Genomic DNA, 21,391 nt, shown 5'->3' with positions numbered 1-21,391 from the left:
ATAAATTTTTTTAAAAAGAACTAAGCCAGGTGATATTTGTGAGTTTGCTGTTAGATGAAATGATTTAAATCAAAATCTATCACAACTCAGGTGACAAAAATCTGAAAACTTAGTAGCTTAATGTATCAGAGGAAAAATTCAGGCCTAGAAGATGAGCTGAAACTGCTGGGGAATTTCTGGAAGCCACAGAATCACTGAAAGGGCAAGTTCCAAAATCTGAGTTCACATTCTGCTGGAGTTCTTGATCGACCATTAAACACTACACAAGGCACAGGACACACCTCCAGGTAGCCAGGTTCAAACTAAAGGAACAGCCAGAAGTTGCTTAAAATCCTTTGCTTTGAAATCCCCAAATGACTCTAGTAAACTCTTCCCTGGCATAAGCTGTCCTTGCCTTCCTATGTGAGATCGATCTCTAAACACTCCTCCCACTGTAAATCAGCTACTCTGGTTTTTCTCTGCCTCCAACATACCAGAAAATCCTTGCCCAAGAACTGAAAGATCATGTAATGTATTGTCTAAACTGGAACACTTGTGAGAGCAAGAGGAGGCTTTCTAACCAGGACAATAATAAATAACCAGGACAATAGGTACAAACCAGGACTCTGCCTACTGAGAAAATGGAACTAGACTCCCACGTAAAGCCAAGATCCTGAAAAACTCTAACCTCAGCAGAAGGGGGAAGTAATAAAATTAACTAGATAAAGTCAGCCTGCAACACAAAAATTCAAACGGAAGAGGGAAGAGGGCAAGGCGAAAGCATTTCTAACAAGGTTTAGTAACCTCAGGCCTCATCTTATGTGGGTCTGATGTCCAAATGTACATTGTCTGCTTGATCCGAAGCTTTCTTTTCCCTTTTTTTGTGGGTACTGGAAGTTGAAATCAGGGCCTCACACCTTCTAGGCAGGTGCTCTACTATTTGAGTCATGTTCCTACGTCCGATTTGAAGCTTTCAAACTGAGAAGTTTATATAAAAATTGGTCTCAAGCTGGGGATACTGTTAGATTAACTTCCAAAAGCAAACCAAAAACACTTTAGAAAGATGTAGCCACAAATAGATGCTTGCTGAAAATAAGCTCATGGTCTACAACAAAACACCTGAGGAAGTGGTCATGAGCAAAATTCAGCTGATACAACATATAACCAGATTAGACTCCCTCCAGAGACTTCCTATAACAGAATTATCAAATAGAGATAATGAAAGACATACAATTAAAATACAATGGTTATGGGGGAAGCAAAAATTAAAAAGCAGATTTGAAAAAGATCTATTTGAAGTTGACCTTCTGTAAAAGAAAAACAATCACTGGAAACACAAACTTGATAGTAAACTAGGAATTACTGAAGAGAAATGAATTAACTGGAATATATATATATATATATATATATATATATATATGAGTAAAAATGAGCTGTTTACATTTCAGAGAGATAAATGATGAATAAATCTTTTATTCTTTTATGAAGGATGAAAGGAAAACATTCTACATACGTTTATTAAGATTCTAAATGACAGAGTAGAGAAAGTGGGGAAGGAATGATAATCAAAGTACTAGTGGATGAAGTTTCCCAGAATTGTTGAATACATGCATCTTTAGCTTCAAGAACAATAATGTGTTGCAAGCTCAATAAATTAAAATGGCACCAAGCTAAGCTAGCATGTAGCGGACTTAAAAATACCAAGGAAGAGAGATTATAAACAAAATAGAAAAATATCAATTTGACAGCAGAATTCTTAAAATAAGAATAGAAGACAAAACTCAATGAAAACATATCTTGGAAAAGCCAAGGTGAAAATAACTGTTAACCTAGAATTCTATAGCCAGCTAGATTATTGTTTAAGGGCTAGGTCAACATAAATATAATTTTAGACAAACAAAATAAGACAGAGAAACTGCCACTAACAGATACTAATTCTTACCCCAGATTTTCCTCATGGATAGGTTATTCACAACCTTCAGATCTTACTCAAATGTCACTATATCAGTGAAACATTCCTTGATCATCTTGTCATAAATAGCAATCCTTCTTCCTACTACCATATGTTATTTTTTCTTTTACATAGCATTGACCACACACACACATACACACACACACACACACACAATTTCTTTTAAACCAATGGCCTGGAAGTTCTATGAGAGTAAGGACATTTTTCTGCTCATTGCTAAACCCTAAGCACCTAAAACTCTACCTGATATAAAGCATATTCTTTATAGACATTTTTGAATAAACTGAGTGACTCCTCAGGAGAGGACTACTAAAACAATTTCTTCATGTAGTTGAAAGTGAAGCTTGCAGGAATATGCAACCATAAGTGTTAAAGTTATGGAAAAACCAAATAAAGGATACCCACAGGTGAGAAGAAGGGCTATAAAATAACAGGGAAGAAATAAGTAGAGCAATCTAAATGGAAGGAGGGAGTACGAACATATGAGTTAACACATTCTTGTATTATTTGGAAATAGAGTAAAGGCACATCACACAAAGTCAAGGTAATTACTCAAGAATATACAATAAAAATAAAAAACATTAGAATATGTAAAATGTTTCAATTTTATAGAAGACAAGAAAAGAGAAAATAAAGCAGAGAAAACAGTGGGGAAAAGAATAAATAAAAATATAGGGGCATAGCTCAGTGGCAGAGCATGTGTTCAGCATGTGTGAGGCCCTGGGTTTTATCCCCAGCACCAAAAAAGAATATACAAAATAAAATAGTATAAACAATTACAAATATAGCTGAAGGATTCATAATATAGCTAGCTATATGTTCTGTACATATAAGATGAACACCTAAAGGTAAATAAACACAGACAGTTTGAAAGCAATGAAACAAATATGTCTGGGTAAATTCTAATGAAAATAAAGACAGAATGGACTGTGTTACAAATATTTTTCTTTGGGATAAAATATAACTGCACTAACAAATGGAGTGTCTCAAGTGGAAAATACAGCTCTAGTTTTGCAAGTACCAGTAGAAGACAAAGATTGAATTACAAGGAAAAATCAACAAACCCACAGACCCTGAATAAATGAAAGACCAATCAAATCTATGTTATATGACCACAAATTAGAATGATTTAATTGATAAGTATGAGCTAATGAACACACATAGACTTATCAACTTAACACCTAGTAAAACACACATAGAGCATTTACCAAAAAAATGACAATGTGGTAAGCCATAAGGTAAGTCTCAAGAAATACAAAAACATTCATATCCTACAGACCATCTTCACTCAACATAAGGCATTAAATCAGGAATTAATTAGGCATTGTTAATGGAATTAATAACAAAAAGTTAATTGGAATTAACAACAAAAAGTTTTACCTTTGGAAATTGAAAAACATACTACAAAAATTTCAAGAAACAAGGAAGAGATCAAAAAGGATGGTAGAAAATCTTGGCACTGAACAGTAGTGAAGATGTTAACAAATGAAATCTTGTTTTGATCTCCCAAAGAGAGATGTGGAGGGAAATTGATAGTCATAAAGAAGCCTTAAGAGAAAGGAAAATCCATGAGCTAATATCCTTCAAGAAACAGGGCCACACAGAACCACCAAAGGAAGTAAAGAAAGGGACCATCCAGATGAGAAGCAAAAATCAGTGAAACAGAAAACGAAAAGAAATGATACAGATGTTGAAAAAAGTTAAAGATGCTTTGAAAACCCTACCCATATATTTTAAAACTTCTGATAAATTTCATCAAAAAAAAGAAACAAAGGGGGAATAGTAGTGGGAAAGTGCAAAAAGTGGGAATATAAATTTGGCCAAAGTTTTTTACAATTTTTTTAACATGGTGATGGGTATGTGAGGTTCTATTACACTATTTTCTCTATTTTGATATATATGCAGAAAATGGTCTCTTAGTATCTGAGAAAGATTTGTTTCAGGAACCCCTGAAGATACAAAAATCTGCAGATGCTTAAGTTTCTTAGAGTACTTACATATAACCTGCACACATCCTCCTGCATATTTTAAGTCACCACCAGATGACTTCTAATACCTGATACAATGTAAATTTCATATAAATAGTTGTTACACTGCATTATTTAGGGAATAATGACGAGGAAAAAAGTCTCTAGGTGTTCAGTATAATAATGCATTTTTCATATATTTTCACTCTGTATTTGGCTGAATTTGTGGATGGAGCCCACAAAGATACAGAAGGCCAACTGTGTGTGTGTGTGTGTGTGTGTGTGTGTGTGTGTGTGTGTGTGTGTGTGTGAAGGCTCACTGGTAGCGTTGGAAAACAGATTGTAAGGAAATAAGAATAGACCTAATTTGATCATTACATTGTATTATCACATGTACTGCAGATATATGCAAAGTATATTATATGCATGCATGGAAACATCACAATGAAATCTCCCACATTGTGCAAATAATACCTGCTAACAGAAATGTGGGAATAACATTTCACCACTACAAAAAATAAAATTAAAAACAAATATAGTAGAAAAAGGGAAATCAGTTAAAGGCTTTTTCTGGTGGGATAGCCCAGAACTGATGGTGACATGGCCCAGAGTGGTAGCAGTGGAGGCGGTGAAAAATGGTTAAATGTGGCAACACCTGAATAAAGTAATAATACAAAGACCATGAATAAAGTAATAATAAAACAAACCAAGAAATGTATACATACCTCACTAGCAAGTTGGATACTCCCAAGGAATGTAAATAATAGGCAGTTTATTAATATAGTTAAGCACAGAGATTAGAGGTCAAATATATTCATAAGTGAACAAACACAACTCTTAGAAAACTAGGAATGGAATATATAGTGGATATTTGCAATATTCTTCCTTGTTACTGTTATTTGTTATTTGGTCTTTGTAAGAAATCTCATGAAAATTTCCATGCTACAAATCCCACTTTCTCAAATTAAGAGTCAAAACTCAAATCCTCAGCATTTCTTGAAGCTAGAATCAGTCTAAGGACCAAGCAACTCTCAATCACCGTTCCCACCCCACTCACATATCTCAAAGGAAAATTCACTTCTGAAGTGGCAACACAAAGAAACAGGATTTGTGTGGAGTTTCTACCTCTACTGATACAGGTGACGGCAAAGGCCTTTCTTTAGTTGCAAAGAAGCTCAATAGCAAAGTCAATCAGGTACCACTGAAGTGATGAGTGCCCATAAAAGTGTCAAAAATAAGTGTGACAATATGAAGTGTATACTCTCATGCATGCTAGCAAGATTATAAATCAGTACAATCCATCACAAGAGTAATAGGCCTTATCTGGAAAATGTTAAACATGTGCAAACCCTATGAATCACAAATTTTATCTGTAAATACACACCCTACAGAAGCTCAAACATGTTCACTAATAGATGCATAGTCTAAGAATGTTCATTGTATCATTATTTTATAGTAAAAAATGAGAAACCACTTAAATGCACGTTAACAACAAAATACATGGATTATGAAAAATTCATACAATATAGTAATTTATAGCAGTTAAATGAATTAAAGCTAAATGTATCAAAAAGAATAGCTTCCATTAATGGGCATGGTAGAACACATCTGTAATGCCAGCTAAGCGGGAGGTAGGAGGTAGGACAGGAGGTAGAGCCCAGCTACAGTAAAAAAGTTAGTGAGACCCTATCTTAAAAAAATAAGCTGGGCATGGTAGTATACAACCGTAATCCCAGCTGTGTGGGAGGCAGAGGTGGGAGTATTAGCAGTTTGAGGCTGGCCCTAGGCAAAACCATAGACTGTATCTGAAAAATAAATTAAAGCAAAAAGGGGTGGCATTGTGGCTCAAGTGGTAGAGCACTTGCCTAACAAGTGCAAGGCCCTATACCTTAGAAAAAAATTTCAAATCCCAAAACCTTAGAAAAAATAGCTCCCAACACAAGGTTGAAGAAACTAAGTTGTAAAATAAGGCACATGCTCTAACATATTTTATACAAAATATTGAAAACTAGTATTTGCTATTATAAATGCAAATAATTCATCCTTACTTGTCAGTCTAAAGTATATACAGAAATGTCAAAAAGAGAAAATCATGGTCACAATTATCTTTGAGGTGAGAGAGGAATCAAGGCAAGGTACACAGGGGACTTAACCTGTATCTTTAATGGTTCTTTTTTAATATGAAAAGAAATATGGTGTACTTTTTAAGATAGTCTCATCAATCTGTTTAATTTTTTCTAGTTATTTTTCTAAAATAGTTATTTACTGTTCTCTAAACAGTCAAAGCTCCTGGAGAAAGTCATATGAGGACCTCATGACCTTTGGCCAAAAGCAATCAGGTTTTGACCTGACTATTCTAGAAATACAATCAATTCTTTCCTTGCAAATTGAGCCCTGTGTACTCTCCAAGGATGATTGCCTCCAAATTGACAAATGAATTCTGTTGTTTTGTGAGGCATTTAAATCAAATCTTCCAGATAATAAGGCTAAGCCTGCCTCCTGGGAAAGTCACTTAATACATTTCCTACACAGGGCAGAGATGATGCTTAGCTTGTGGCTAAGCGTTTCCTTCTTGGTGTTGGAGATTTAAAGCTTCAAGTCTCCGACAATATGAAGTATGTCAAAGCAAGTCTCAGAAAAGGGCTGCACGGTGTATGCATTTTTAGTGGAGTGTGGGGGCCAAGGTACTTGACAAGCACCATACAGTGAAGACCTTGTCATTTCCCACCCCCGCCCCTGCCTTTGAACAGCTTCAAGTCTCTCAGCTCTTTGCTTTCTCTCCATCATTCTCCATTTTGGAGAATCATAACTCACACCACTCTTTCAGGTGTATTTAGCCCTTGAAGAAGTGTTATTGGCATTGCTTATGTGTCCTGCCTGTGTGAGTTGCATAAAAGTACTCAGGAGATTCCTGATCATGGGCTCTTAGGAAGAAACCCACGGATATGGACTACTTTCTATACTACATCTAGAAATACAACTATGAAATAAGAGGAAACTGATGGCCTGAGGGGCTCTCAAAATAGCCCAATCCATTCTGTACCTCACACTACCAGTAAGGATGCCTTGAAATGGATATAGCCAGTTTTTCCAGTGCTATGGAGGAAAAAGACACAATGCACAATTTCAATGTGCCACCAAGAAAGAGGTTCCAGTGGAATTTTCTTTTATAATTGGCACAATTTTTTGTGTACAGTGTTTGGGTGGTTTGGTAACTTTGCATGATTTTCATAAGCAGTTGTCGAACAGAATGTATGTTACGTGAATCCATTATCAAGAATTATGACTATAATTTTTTTATGGGTTCTCATTTTCCAAGTCTCCATTATATTTTTCTCATTAATGGTTAGGTCTTTATTGTATTGTCTACTAGCATCACTACTTGGCTGTCCACTGTATTCCCTAGGAAGTTTCTCTGTTGATAAGTTATAGCTGGCACTTGTTAGCCTAGCTGGGTTGAAGGAGTTAAAATATCTCTGGGGAAAGGGTGGAGATTGACAACGCCTAGACTTAATATTTTAAGTTCCCTAGTTGTTAACTACTCAGCCAGTTCCCTACTTTGCATTGTAATACGAAGGATCCTGGGAGACCATGTAAAAATCTGACTTGGCAATAGCTAGTTTTCATCAGTAAGGGATAGACAGAGCCACCTTAAGGGAGAAGTGGCAAGGGAACTACATTTGCTCTAAATCCTTTAGAACTTTCCTCTTGTTGCTACCTGTCTACTCTCTTTTCATAAATCCAATTGAGAATATGGTCCTAGCTCACCAAATAAGAGATATTAGTAGAAGAACATTTGACCTCAGTTCACTCAAATTAGGGTAGTATCTCCTGTTCTCCTGAGAGATCCTGGACATAGGGTTGGTATACCAACATGTATTCACTACTTGGCTCTACTTGTTAGAATTAGCACAGCCCTTTCAATAAAATCTCAATTGCAGCCAGTTTCTGGTAATCTGAATTAAATTAAATTCTTTTCTCTGACTTTCTCCTTGGAAGAGTCTATCACTCTAGCTGTCATCGCTGCTCAGTCCCTTTCTCCTCATGAATGGAGAAAACACCAAAACTAGTAGCCCAAAGGTTAGAATCACCAATCATTAACTCACTGGTCTTGCTACTCAACAGTGTCTCCTAAGGAAAGTTTCCTTCACTCTATCTGAAAGGCTCACTACTAGCATTTCCTAACACCTCAACAAACATGTATTGAGGACCTCTTTCAGGTTCTTTGCTAGGTGCTGGAGATACAGGGATGTATCTGACATGTTTTGTGGCTTTGAAAAACTTTAAGTCAAGTGGAGGAACACACTAATAATTTGTCCCTCAAATTCAATTTGTTCCATTTTATTTATTGTTGTGATTAATAAATAGTTGGGCATAGAGGGTACTGAGATGAACAAAACAGATACTACCTGTGAACTTCAGGCTGCATTCTGTTAAACTAAAGAGCAGTGTCTGTGGGGTGCAAAGGATGCAAAGAATTATGGGTGGTAATGATACAGTGCTCAAATTGGCACTATAATTTTCTTTCCCCCTTTGTTAACAAATGACTGTATATATTTTCTTAGAAAGGTATTTTGGGACAAAACTCTATAATTGGCTAGAAAGGAATCAAGAACCCAGCCAGTACTAATTTGCATCTACTTTTCCAAGCAGTCTGTGGTCTCAGATGAGCCTGAGTTCCTGCTACAGCTAGGTGCAAAAGTAAGACAACTACCTGATCCTTCATCCAAAGTTACCCCTCACCCTGGGATCAATTGTTGCAGACTACTAAGAACAGGGAGAAGAAACTTAAAAACACCGGAAATGTGTGTCTCGGAGTAATTACAGTTATTCTGCTTTGTGAAAGGATTAAGTGCAGCTAAAAACATCATGACATTTATTTGACCAAAGTGTTTCCTCCCTCTCAGGAAAGATCCATTCTGTTACTTCAACTTAATCATGAGGAAGAAATAAATAAGCACACCCATGGATGGGGAAGGAGCAGGGAAAAGAACTGGTTAGGGTAAGGACTCTGTGTGCTTCATTGGTATCCCTGGATTTGGTACCTGTTTGCACATGTATGTCTATAGAATGTTTGGGATAGTGTGTAGTCTGTATGTATTTGTTGTTCATGTGCACATTAGTGTGAATGTATCTATGGATGTTGGTGCGTGAGAATGAGTATGTTTCTACATACGTGTCTGTGTGCATTTTAAAAGAATAGTTTTGGTGATTTTCTTATAAAAATCATATCCCGTCATTAATTCCCAGCAATATAAAGAGCTGTATATCCCCATGTGAATCTGGTTAGCCAAAATGGCCTGTGAGTTCTCTGAATATAGGGATCCCTATACAGTTTATTCTATGTAGAGCTGGCCTCCTAAGGAGTACTTGTTGAGTGACCAACTGGGAACAATTTTAATGCATGCCTGGATCTGAAGCTTGCTAATCAGCAGGTTGAGAGTGGGCAGCCTTCTTGCGTCCCCTAAGAGACATCCATTTCTGCATTCTCACACATCAAACATGCCCCTTACTGAGCTCTCTTTATGTGTCAAGTCCTTTGTTAAGTTACAGGGAAGCCATGAAGACTTGTTCTCAAGGAGTTCATAGAGAATCTACTGTATCTTTCTACTTATGCCACATTTAAAAAACCAACTCCAGGCTCCCCCCCCACCATCTGGCCTTTCAACCACTCACATACTGATGACTTCCTTTCCTAAGAATTAGCTTGCTTCTCCAACTGACTCCTAAACCTCACCCTTCATTGAAGAGTCATGTAAAATCAACATGGCTATGTCAATCTCAGCTTCCACTTTCCTCCTTTGCAGTCCATTCTGCACAGACTACTACATAAATCATTCTAAAATAACACTCATATATTTTCATCATGCTATTCAACTCCACGAAATAGCTCTGAAGTACCTTGGACAAATTCTATCACCTCCCTACCCAACTGTCTGTATTCACCCAACAGATGGAAAGAAGCCTTCTCCCCTGCCAAGTAGTAGTCCCACTGAAAACAGAAACAGAAAAAAACTAAGTAATAAGGACATCTTATTCATTATTTCTTAGATATTAAGATTTTTATTCTCTACACAAAGTAGTTCATTCAACCAAAAATTATTGAGCAGCTAATAACTCCCAGGCATACAAAGTAGATGATAGCTTATTTATTTCTCCACATGAGAATGATTCAATCAAATGTCTGAAATTCAGTAGGTATTAATAGGTGCTCTATTAGGGTGGAGTCTTCTGTTTTAATTCTCCAGAGCATTCTTTGCTTTAGCATCAAGAAAGAATGATGAGAGAAAGGGCAATCTTTGCAAATGGCTCATAAGTAACTCCCTGGCAGCTCTGCTGTGCAATGCCCTATTGCTTGAGTCTGTCCTGAAGCTCTCCTCCTCCCCACATCTATAAAAGGACCAGTTTCCAGAGGCAATTTAGGCCCAAACTCTTCACACTTATTTTTTTCCATATCAGACCATGTCCTCAGTGAATGGAGAGCAATGGAAAGGAACAGACATCTTAGATAATACCACTGTCTACTTGATCAAGAAGTCCTGTCACAATTTTCTCCTCACATGACCTATTTGTACCAGTATGTGATGTGCTTGTGAAGGGTAAATGAAGAGGTCAGACAAGGTTTAATTGCAGATAAGGAGCCAAGCCAAGGTTTCAAAGATGTGCTATGGAAGGAGAAAGGGGTACTTTTGATGGGAATATGTGCTTTTTATGTGAACAGGTGGGAAGAGCCTGGGAAAGATGGATTTGTCTAAATATAAAGGCAGTGAGAGTAGAGAATTCATATGGGACAAGATATCTCGTTAGAGCACGGCCACAAGCTCCTGCTGCAGAAAATTTCAACTCATTTCTTGGATTGGTTACATAGTCTTTCATTTTTACCTATGCAGAGGTATACTTACCATGTCTGTGTCTGACACAGGGCCAAAACTGGTCACATAGATGTCAGTCTTCACTTCAGTCACTGTATCTAAGTGAAATAAAGCAGAAAGGCAAGGTGTCATGACAGTTGGTTGCTTTAGGTCAGAGAGAATACAAGACAGTACTCTGAATGGCAGTCAACTTGCTGCTTCTGAGAAAGGATGTTTGACACAGTCATAGGAAAGTTCCTCAAAAATGTTTTACCTGTACTATTTCTTCACATAAAATGTGCTAGGAGCAAGTATAAAGTCTATCCATTTGATAGCATTCAGCATGACACCAGAATCCCCAAGCAACAACATTTAAAGAAGGCTATGGAGATCCCTGATATTCACACCCACTGGGATCTCACACTAGGCTTACCTTTACCTGTGGTGGGTTACAAATGTTGTGAAATTCAACTCTCTTCCACTTCTAGTAACATAAAATGATTGTACTTTCACCCCACCCCACCCCTGTCCACTTAAAGTAGGGAGGGACAATGTGCCTACTTCCAGTTGTATGTCCCTCCATGCCTGGAAAAATTAATGTCTAACGCAATACCCTCTATCTCACGGTGACCATGGAAAGACATATTGAGGTGGTGCTACCATAAGATTGAACAGCCTGGAACAGTGAATTAATACATGGAGGACAACTGCACTGGAGAGTTGCCTGGATTCCCACAGGACATTGCATGAATGAGAAATAAACTTTTGTTGGATTAAGTACTGAGACTTGGAGATAACTGACATCACTTGACACACTCTCTAAATACTTTTTCATATTAATGAATGAATCTCATCACATATTTGCCACATTAGAAAATGATACTTAGTCCATTTGTGTTGATTTAACAAAATCCCTTACACTGGGTAATTTATAGCAAATAGAAATTTGCTTACAGTTCTGGAGGCTGGAAAATCCAATATTCAGTTGCCAGCAGATCTGATGTCTGATGAGGGCCATTCCTCATCGATGGTGCCTCTGTAGACTCACATAATAGAAGGGGCTAGGAGGGGCTTAAGTCTCTTTTATAAAGCACTAATCCATTAAAGGCCCAGTCAAGTCCAAAAGGCCCTGCCACCTAATACTATCAAATTGAAGGTTATGTTTCAACATATAAATTTTAGACAGACACATTCACACTGCAGCAGATGAGCAAGAAATGAAGTTGTCCCCCCTGCTAAGTTTTTCTTTACCCAGTTCTGTCAGCACTGTTTATCTCATTGCATCCCAGTTAGTTGATCCACACCAGCTTCTGTCAAATGGAGCATAAGTCAAGACAGCCTACTCCAGCCTAGTAAAACTTGGCTATCAAATACCTCATCATTACAGTAAATCAAACAAATCCCACTCCATCCCAACCATACATGATTCCAGCCGCGCATACTAAGAACACAGATAAGATCAATGAAGTCCCCACAAGAGTTGACCCATGTATGTAAGGGGTTGGGTACTGCAGATTATGGTACTATTTCTTTTCTTTCATGGGGAAATAGGGAACACACTTGTCCCATATTCAGTGTATCTACCCAGCCCTAGATTCTGGCCCTATATGTTTTACGTTTTGATTTCTCACTTATAAATTGACTTCTCAATTTCCTGAACTGTCCCTAAGGCTTAATATACTGTGCTCCTACTGATGTACTGTGCTCAATATACCCAAGCCACTACAGTCATTCACAAACATCCCATTTTAAAAGAGACTGTGTCATTTAATAATAATTAACACTATAATCAACTCCCCAAAAGACAAGATTTACTCCCAAGCTTAATCAGCAAATAACACGTCTCTGAAATTAGAGCTGTGTTTTAAGTAGCTAGGATCTCATCTAAAGCATGGGCACCATCTGAGCTGTTTCTTTCCTTGAATGAGCAGAGATTACACCTTAGAACCCATAATATAATTCCTAACAGTATGTCCCCTCACACACATGGTGGGAATTATTGGCTGGTGAAGCAAATGCCCATGGTGGGGCATCATGATCACAAATTGCCCTATATCCAAGAACATAAAACAAAATTAATTAATAGAAGAGAACACAATTTTCCAAGATGGCAGCTAGAGGGAGGAAGCAGAAAGCGAGCCTCCTATAGTGAAATCTTGGAGAGACACTGGAGACACACTTAGCAGGCATAATCATTGAGAAAAGGCATAACTTTGACCCCTCCACACCTCCAGCCGGCGCAGAGAATCTCCACCTCACGTTAAACGGAGAAACAAGGAGGGACCCCGGGCCACCAGTGGCCGGCACCCAGAGGGCTTGGGAAGACGCAGACCAGGTGAGCTTCGCCGTACCGCGGTAGCCCCACAGACAAGCCTGTGCCAGAGCAGCATAGCCCCTTGACAGACTGACCTCCACCCGGGGAAAAAAAGAGAAACTGAGTAATAAGCAATAAGAACAATTAAGACACGCTGGAAAGAGGGTGGGGCGCCCTGAGCACTGAAGATTGGGGGAAGAGAAGCCTTCCCGGGACTGTAAATAAATAAGCCCGCCTGGCCGGAGAGGCTCTGGCGGGAGCGGGGTGCGCGCTCAGCAACCAGGAGCGGGGAAGCTTGTGAGAGTGGCAGAGGGAGGAAAACTCCACAGGAGAGGAGGGAAGACCCACTTCCCACGTGAACTGTAAATAAACATGGTGGCCGGCAGGAGCAGCAGCACCGCCCAGTAAGCAGGAGCAGGAAAGCTTGTGAAAGTGGCAGTGGGAGGAAAACTGCACAGGAGATGGGGGAAGACCCACCTCCCACATGAACTGTAAATAAACACGCAGGCCTGACAACGCGGGGCAGTGTCACCTTTCCCAGTGCTTGGAAAGGGGAAAGCCTGTAGCAGAGGCTCCCGCACAGGAGAACTCTGAGCAAACAAAGCCTGTGGGACCAGGTGAGTGCTAGCTCACCCCAGAGATCTGCATAAATAAAGCCGCCAGCTACAGGCTGAGAGCAGCAGGCAGGCAAGCCACAGCTGCAGATACCTCAGAACTGTCTCCACACTCTTTTTTTTCTTTTTCTCCCTACCTTTGATGAGAGAACAACCGAATTACACCTGCAAGCCGAAAAACTTACTGAAACTGTATTGCATTTGAACTGGGGACACTTGGTGGGGCTTTTATTTTATTCTTTATTTTCTTTTGTGTGTGTGAGTGTGTAGTTTTGTTCTACTTTATGCATCCCCTTTGATGAGACAACTACAGAACAACATGTGAGGCACCATCTCCAGGACTGGAGACTGAGATGGACATCCAAATTATTAAGACTGAAATTGCATTGCATATAAACTTGGAAGTTTTTTGTTTTTTTTTTAATTTTCTATTTTCCATTTTATTATAATTAATTTTTATATACAGATATTTCTTTCATTTACTTATTTTTTATTTTTTTATCTTTGATTTTCAATCCTCTCTCTGTCTCTCTAATGTCTGTTCAGCTTACTGTCAATCAGTACACTAACGCTCCCTGTTTATACCTTTGAAACTTTCTTATCTGAAACCTTGTTCTGCTTTCTCCCTCTTGTCTGTATATTTGTTTTCCCCTTTTCTTTAACTTCTTGCTTTCCATCTCAGCTCACCCTTCCATTCTAAATATTACCATTGTTATTATTACAAGCTAGAAAATACTTAACTGCACACAGTACAGGGACAGTAACAACACCAAAGACAATGACAGGAAGACAGAAAAAACAGGGAAACCAGTTTCCCCACAGCAAAAAATTAGTACAGGAACCAGAGGGGAATGAAGAGAACAGAAACTCAGATCCAGACTCCAACAAAATGAAGATAAACTGCCAAAGGACCCAATGAAGCCCACAAGAATAATTTAAAAGAAGACATACTACAGGTACTCAATGAGAATTTTATAGAGATGATACTGGATAGGGTCAACCAAAATGTACAGGAGACACTCAAGAAATTCCAAGACAACAAAAGTAGAGAATTTGAAAAAGCAAAAGAAGAAATAAAGGAAACCATAGAAGCACTGTATAAACACCAAAGTGAAAGAGAGAACACAATGAATAAACAGATAAATGAACTCAGGACAAAAATACACAACATTAAAGAGGAAAACTGCCAGGATATGGAAAACCTCAGAAAAAAGAACAAAACAGAACTGCAAAAAAAAAAAAAAAACGGAAGGCCAATCCAGCAGAATAGAACAAACAGAAGACAGAATCTCAGAACTTGAAGATGAAACGGTAATTAAAGGAAAAACCAAAGAACTATTAATTAAACAACTCAAGACCTGTGAAAAGAAAATGCAAGAACTCACTGACTCCATCAAAAGACCAAACTTCAGAATCATGGGCATCGAAGAAGGAGAAGAGGTGCAAGCGAAGGGAATGCGTAATATATTCAACAAAATAATAACGGAAAATTTCCCAAATCTAGAGAAAGATATTCCCATACAGATGCAAGAGGCCTCCAGGACACCAAACAGACCAGATCAAAATAGAACTACTCCACGACATATCATCATTAAAACAACAAGTTCAGAAACTAAGGAAAGAATATTGAAGGCTGTAAGAGAGAAAAAACAAGTAACATACAAAGGTAAACCCATCAAAATCACAGCAGACTTCTCAACAGAAACATTCAAAGCAAGAAGAGCATGGGGTGAGATCTTCCGGGCACTGAATGAAAATAACTTCAACCCCAGGATACTCTACCCAGCAAAGCTATCATTCAAAATAGATGGAGCAATAAAAGTCTTCCATGATAAGCAGAAACTAAAACAATATGTGACCACAAAGCCACCATTACAAAAGATTCTGCAAGGGATCCTGCACACAGAAAGTGACACCCAACTTAACCATGAAAAGGCAGGCAGCACCAAACCACAGGAAAAGAAAAAGCAAGACAGTAGAGAGTAACATCAAGTTAGGTACACACAATCAAACCTTCAAACAACTAAGATAACTAAATGGCAGGAATCACCACATACCTATCAGTACTAACACTTAATGTTAATGGACTTAATTCACCCATCAAAAGACACCGTTTGACAAAATGGATTAAAAAAGAAGATCCAACAATTTGTTGCTTACAGGAGACTCATCTCACCGACAGAAATAAGCATATGCTTAGGATGAAAGGCTGGAAGAAGATTTACCAAGCCAATGGCCCCAGAAAACAGGCAGGAGTAGCAATACTTATCTCTGACAAAGTAGACTTCAAACCTACATTGATCAAACGAGATAAAGAAGGACATTCCATACTAATAAAAGGGGAAATAGACCAAAAGGAAATAATAATTATCAACCTGTATGCACCCAATGTCAACGCACCCAATTTCATCAAACACACCTTGAAAGACCTAAAAGCATATATAAACACCAACACAGTGGTTGTGGGAGGCTTTAACACCCCATTATCATGAATAGATAGGTCATCCAAACAAAAAATCAATAAAGAAATCCAAGATCTAAAATATGCAATAGATCAAATGGACCTAGTAGATGTCTACAGAACATTTCATCCAACCTCTACACAATATACATTCTTCTCAGCAGCCCATGGAACCTTCTCCAAAATAGATCATATCCTAGGGCACAAAGCAAGCCTCAGCAAATATAAGAAAATAGAAATAATACCGTGCATACTATCTGATCACAATGCAGTAAAAGTAGATCTCAACAACAAAAGTAAAGACAAAAAACATGCAAACAGCTGGAAACTAAAGAACTCGTTACTTAATGAAGAATGGATCATCGATGAAATAAAAGAGGAAATTAAAAAGATTCTGGAAGTCAATGAAAATGAAAACACAACCTACCGGAACCTATGGGACACAGCTAAGGCAGTCTTGAGAGGAATTTTTATAGCCATGAGCGCATATATTAAAAAAACTGAAGGATCCTAAATCAATGACCTAATGATACATCTCAAACTCCTAGAAAAACAAGAACAAGCAAATCCCAAAACAAATAGAAGGAGAGAAATAATAAAAATAAGAGCTGAAATCAACGAAATAGAAACCAAAAAAACCATACAAAGAATTAATGAAACAAAAAGTTGGTTCTTTGAAAAAATAAACAAGATCGATAGACCCCTGGCAAACCTGACTAAAATGAGGAGAGAAAAAACCCAAATTAGTAGAATCAGGAATGCAAAAGGGGAGATAACAACAAACACCATGGAAGTCCAGGAAATCATCAGAGACTACTTTGAGAACCTATATTCAAATAAATTTGAAAAGCTAAAAGAAATGGACAGATTTCTACATACATATGATCATCCAAAACTGAACCAAGAGGAAATTAATCACCTGAATAGATCTATAACACAAAATGAAATTGAAGCAGCAATCAAGAGTCTCCCCAAAAAGAAAAGTCCAGGACCTGATGGATTCTCTGCTGAATTCTACCAGACCTTTAAAGAAGAACTGATACCAACCCTCCTTAAACTGTTCCACGAAATAGAAAGGGAAGGAAAACTGCCAAACACATTTTATGAAGCCAGTATTACACTTATCCCAAAACCAGGCAAAGACACCTCCAAAAAGGAGAACTATAGGCCAATCTCCTTAATGAACATTGATGCAAAAATCCTCAACAAAATAATGGCAAACCAAATTCAGCAACACATCAAAAAGATTATTCACCACGGCCAAGTAGGCTTCATCCCAGGGATGCAGGGGTGGTTCAACATACGAAAATCAATCAACGTAATAAACCACATTAACAGAAGCAAAGACAAAAACCACTTGATCATCTCAATAGATGCAGAAAAAGCCTTTGATAAGATCCAACATCATTTCATGATAAAAGCTCTAAGAAAACTAGGAATAGAAGGAAAGTTCCTCAACATTATAAAAGCTATATATGACAAACCTACAGCCAGCATTATACTTCACAGAGAAAAACTGAAACCATTCCCTCTAAAATCAGGAACCAGAAAAGGATGCCCACTATCTCCACTCCTATTCAACATAGTACTGGAATTCCTAGCCAGAGCAATTAGGCAAGAAGAAGGAATAAAAGGAATACAAATAGGTAAAGAAACTGTCAAAATATCCCTATTTGCAGACGACATGATCCTATACCTTAAAGACCCAAAAAACTCTACTCAGAAGCTTCTAGACATCATCAATAGCTATAGCAAGGTAGCCAGATATAAAATCAACATAGAAAAATCATTAGCATTTCTATACACTAACAATGAGCAAATGGAAAAAGAATGTATGAAAACAATTCCATTTACAATAGCCTCAAACAAAATCAAATACCTAGGTGTAAATCTAACAAAAGATGTGAATGACCTCTATAAGGAAAACTATACACTTCTGAAGAAAGAGATTGAGGAAGACTATAGAAAGTGGAGAGATCTCCCATGCTCATGGATTGGTAGAATCAACATAGTAAAAATGTCGATACTCTCAAAAGTAATCTACATTTTTAATGCAATTCCCATCAAAATTCCAATGACATTCATTAAAGAGATCGAAAAATCTACTGTTAAATTTATATGGAAAAACAGGAAGCCACAAATAGCCAAGGCAATACTCAGTCAAAAGAACAATGCAGGAGGTATCACAATACCTGACTTCAAACTATATTACAAAGCAATAACAATAAAAACAGCATGGTACTGGCACAAAAACAGACATGAAGACCAGTGGAACAGAATAGAGGACCCAGATATGAAGCCACACAACTATAACCAACTTGTCTTTGACAAAGGCGCTAAAAATATACGATGGAGAAATAGCAGCCTCTTCAACAAAAACTGCTGGGAAAACTGGTTAGCAGCCTGCAAAAAACTGAAACTAGATCCATGTATATCACCCTATACCAAGATTAACTCAAAATGGATCAAGGATCTTAATATCAGACCCCAAACTCTTAAGTTGATACAGGAAAGTGTAGGAAATACTCTGGAGTTAGTAGGTATAGGTAAGAACTTTCTCAACGAAACCCCAGCAGCACAGCAACTAAGAGATAGCATAGATAAATGGGACTTCATAAAACTAAAAAGCTTCTGTTCAACAAAAGAAATGGTCTCTAAACTGAAGAGAACACCCACAGAGTGGGAGAAAATATTTGCCAACTATACATCAGACAAAGGACTGATAACCAGAATATATAGGGAACTTAAAAAACTAAATTCTCCCAAAACTAATGAACCAATAAAGAAATGGGCAGTGAACTAAACAGAACTTTCTCAAAAGGTGAAATTCAAATGGCCAAAAAACACATGAAAAAATGCTCACCATCTCTAGCAAGAAATGAAATGCAAATTAAAACCATGCTAAGATTCCACCTCACCCCTGTTAGAATAGCCATCATCAGCAACACCAACAAAAACAGGTGTTGGCGAGGATGCAGGGAAAAAGGAACCCTCTTACACTGTTGGTGGGAATGTAGACTAGTACAACCACTCTGGAAAAAATTTTGGAGGCTACTTAAAAAGCTAGACATCGAGCTACCATTTGATACAGCAATACCACTCTTGGGGATATACCCAAAATACTGTGACACAGGTTACTCCAGAGGCACCTGCACACCCATGTTTATTGCAGCACTATTCACAATAGCCAAGTTATGGAAACAGCCAAGATGCCCCACCACTGACGAATGGATTAAAAAAATGTGGTATCTATACACAATGGAATTTTATGCAGCCATGAAGAAGAATGAAATGTTATCATTCGCTGGTAAATGGATGGAATTGGAGAACATCATTCTGAGTGAGGTTAGCCTGGCCCAAAAGATCAAAAATCGTATGTTCTCCCTCATATGTGGGCATTAGATCAAGGGCAAACACAACAATGGGATTAGACTATGAGCACATGATAAAAGCGAGAGCACACAAGGGAGGGGTGAGGATAGGTAAGACACCTAAAAAACTAGCTAGCATTTGTTGCCCTTAACGCAGAGAAACTAAAGCAGATACCTTAAAAGCGACTGAGGCCAATAGGAAAAGGGGAAGAGGTATTAGAGAAAGGTTAGATCAAAAAGAATTAACCTAGAAGGTAACACCCACGCACAGGAAATCAATGTGAGTCAATGCCCTGTATAGCTATCCTTATCTCAACCAGCAAAAACCCTTGTTCCTTTCTATTATTGTTTATACTCTCTCTACAACAAAATTAGAAATAAGGGCAAAATAGTTTCTGCTGGGTATTGGGGGGGGAGAGGGAGGGGGCGGAGTGGGTGGTAAGGGAGGGGGTGGGGGCAGGGGGGAGAAATGACCCAAGCCTTGTATGCACATATGAATAATAAAAGAAAAAGAAAAAAAGAAGAGAACACAATTACATTTGAATTCAAAATTCCTGTCAGAATAGTCCAGACACAAAACAACTTTCAACTTTTTACACTAACATAATTGTAAAACTATAAGATAGTTACACAGACTTCCAACAAAAGACTCAACTTACAGAAAAAAGAAGAGAGATAGTGATGAAAGTCTACAAAATCAGTAAGTATGGTAGAGCTGGAAAGGTATGGGTAAGGATTGTCCAATGGCGCTCCCAACTGTGATGTAGTCAAGGAATATCTCTTGTCAACATTTCCCCCACTTCCTGCTCCCAAGTCCAACTTATTTCATGATAGCACTAGTGGAAAAATTAAGTGGCAAGAAGCTGATCTAATTCTAGGGAAAACTGAGTCATTGTGGATAAAAAAAAGAAGTGACTATACCAAAGAGTCTTGGGCTAGATTTTGGAAAGGCTTGGGTTCCAAATGTGATAAGAAGACATGAAACTAGAGAGGAAGTAAGAGATAGCAAGAGCAGAAAATGAGAGAGAATGGAAAAGCAAGATAGAGAATAATGCTAAGAGGAGTCAGAAAGGCTTCACATAGTGGGATGTAGAGAAGGGATTTCTACTTAGATCCTGGAAGCACATGTGAGAGAATGCTCTGAATTTATGTTGCTATCCTTAGGCTGCTGGCTGTTTAAGTCTACTTCAAGTCCAAGTAAACACAGGGCTATTTATCATTCTTCCAGTGTCCTACGAGGACTACCATGCCCAAATGGCTAGTCTCATTTTTTGCTTAAGAATTCTAGCAGCCTTGAAGCAAGGTATTTGACAGAACACAGCATAGTACCCTGCAGAAGTATGATACAGGGAATAAAAGCATGACTAACTGGTTTTGAACTTAGGCTGCCACTTTTTGTGGAGATTTTGTTACTTAATTCCTGTTTCTTCATCTGGAAAATTGAGATGATGACAGTACTTACCTCAAACTGTTCTGAGGATTTAAGGAGATGATATTTAGACCAGTAGCTACAAGAGATTCAGTGTTCAGTGTATGTTAACTATTGCTGCTACCTAATCCTATTCCAGAGTCTAGACCACATGAGCCACCCATAAGACGAGGTGGGCAGAATTCACAGAGAAGTCTAAGGTCCTTGGTCTCGAGCACAGAGGACAGTATCTGCTTAGAATTCCAGCTACTCTGTGTGAAAGAATTATTAGGAATTTGAAATTCCATTTACCTGAATGTGAAGTCAAGTGAATTAGGCCAAAATTGATGAGAATCTTAGTCCACAGAGTTTATGCCCTGTTTATACCCTTCTCAATAAATATGAAATGTTAATGAAAGACCAGAGGGGCTTCTTTTCCACCATTGTTTACAGA

The 21,391-nt window shown here is 38.1% G+C and overlaps 1 protein-coding gene across 4 annotated transcripts in view; it reads right to left on the bottom strand.

Annotated features, from left to right (window-relative positions):
* Gabra3 (gamma-aminobutyric acid type A receptor subunit alpha3) overlaps positions 1-21,391 on the bottom strand; it is a 230,236-nt gene that overhangs the window by 76,687 nt on the left and 132,158 nt on the right. For all 4 annotated transcript variants that reach the window (XM_074062404.1, XM_074062403.1, XM_074062402.1 and 1 more), the window contains one exon: positions 10,821-10,888. In XM_074062404.1, coding sequence (XP_073918505.1) covers positions 10,821-10,888 — 68 coding nt within the window. The remainder of the gene's footprint in view (positions 1-10,820; positions 10,889-21,391) is intronic.

The sequence above is a fragment of the Castor canadensis genome, chromosome X (genome assembly GCF_047511655.1).
Source record: "Castor canadensis chromosome X, mCasCan1.hap1v2, whole genome shotgun sequence".
In the NCBI taxonomy this organism is placed as follows: Eukaryota; Metazoa; Chordata; class Mammalia; order Rodentia; family Castoridae; genus Castor; species Castor canadensis.
The sequence above is the reverse complement of the archived record's forward strand: the minus strand, read 5'-3'. Positions and strand labels throughout refer to the sequence as shown.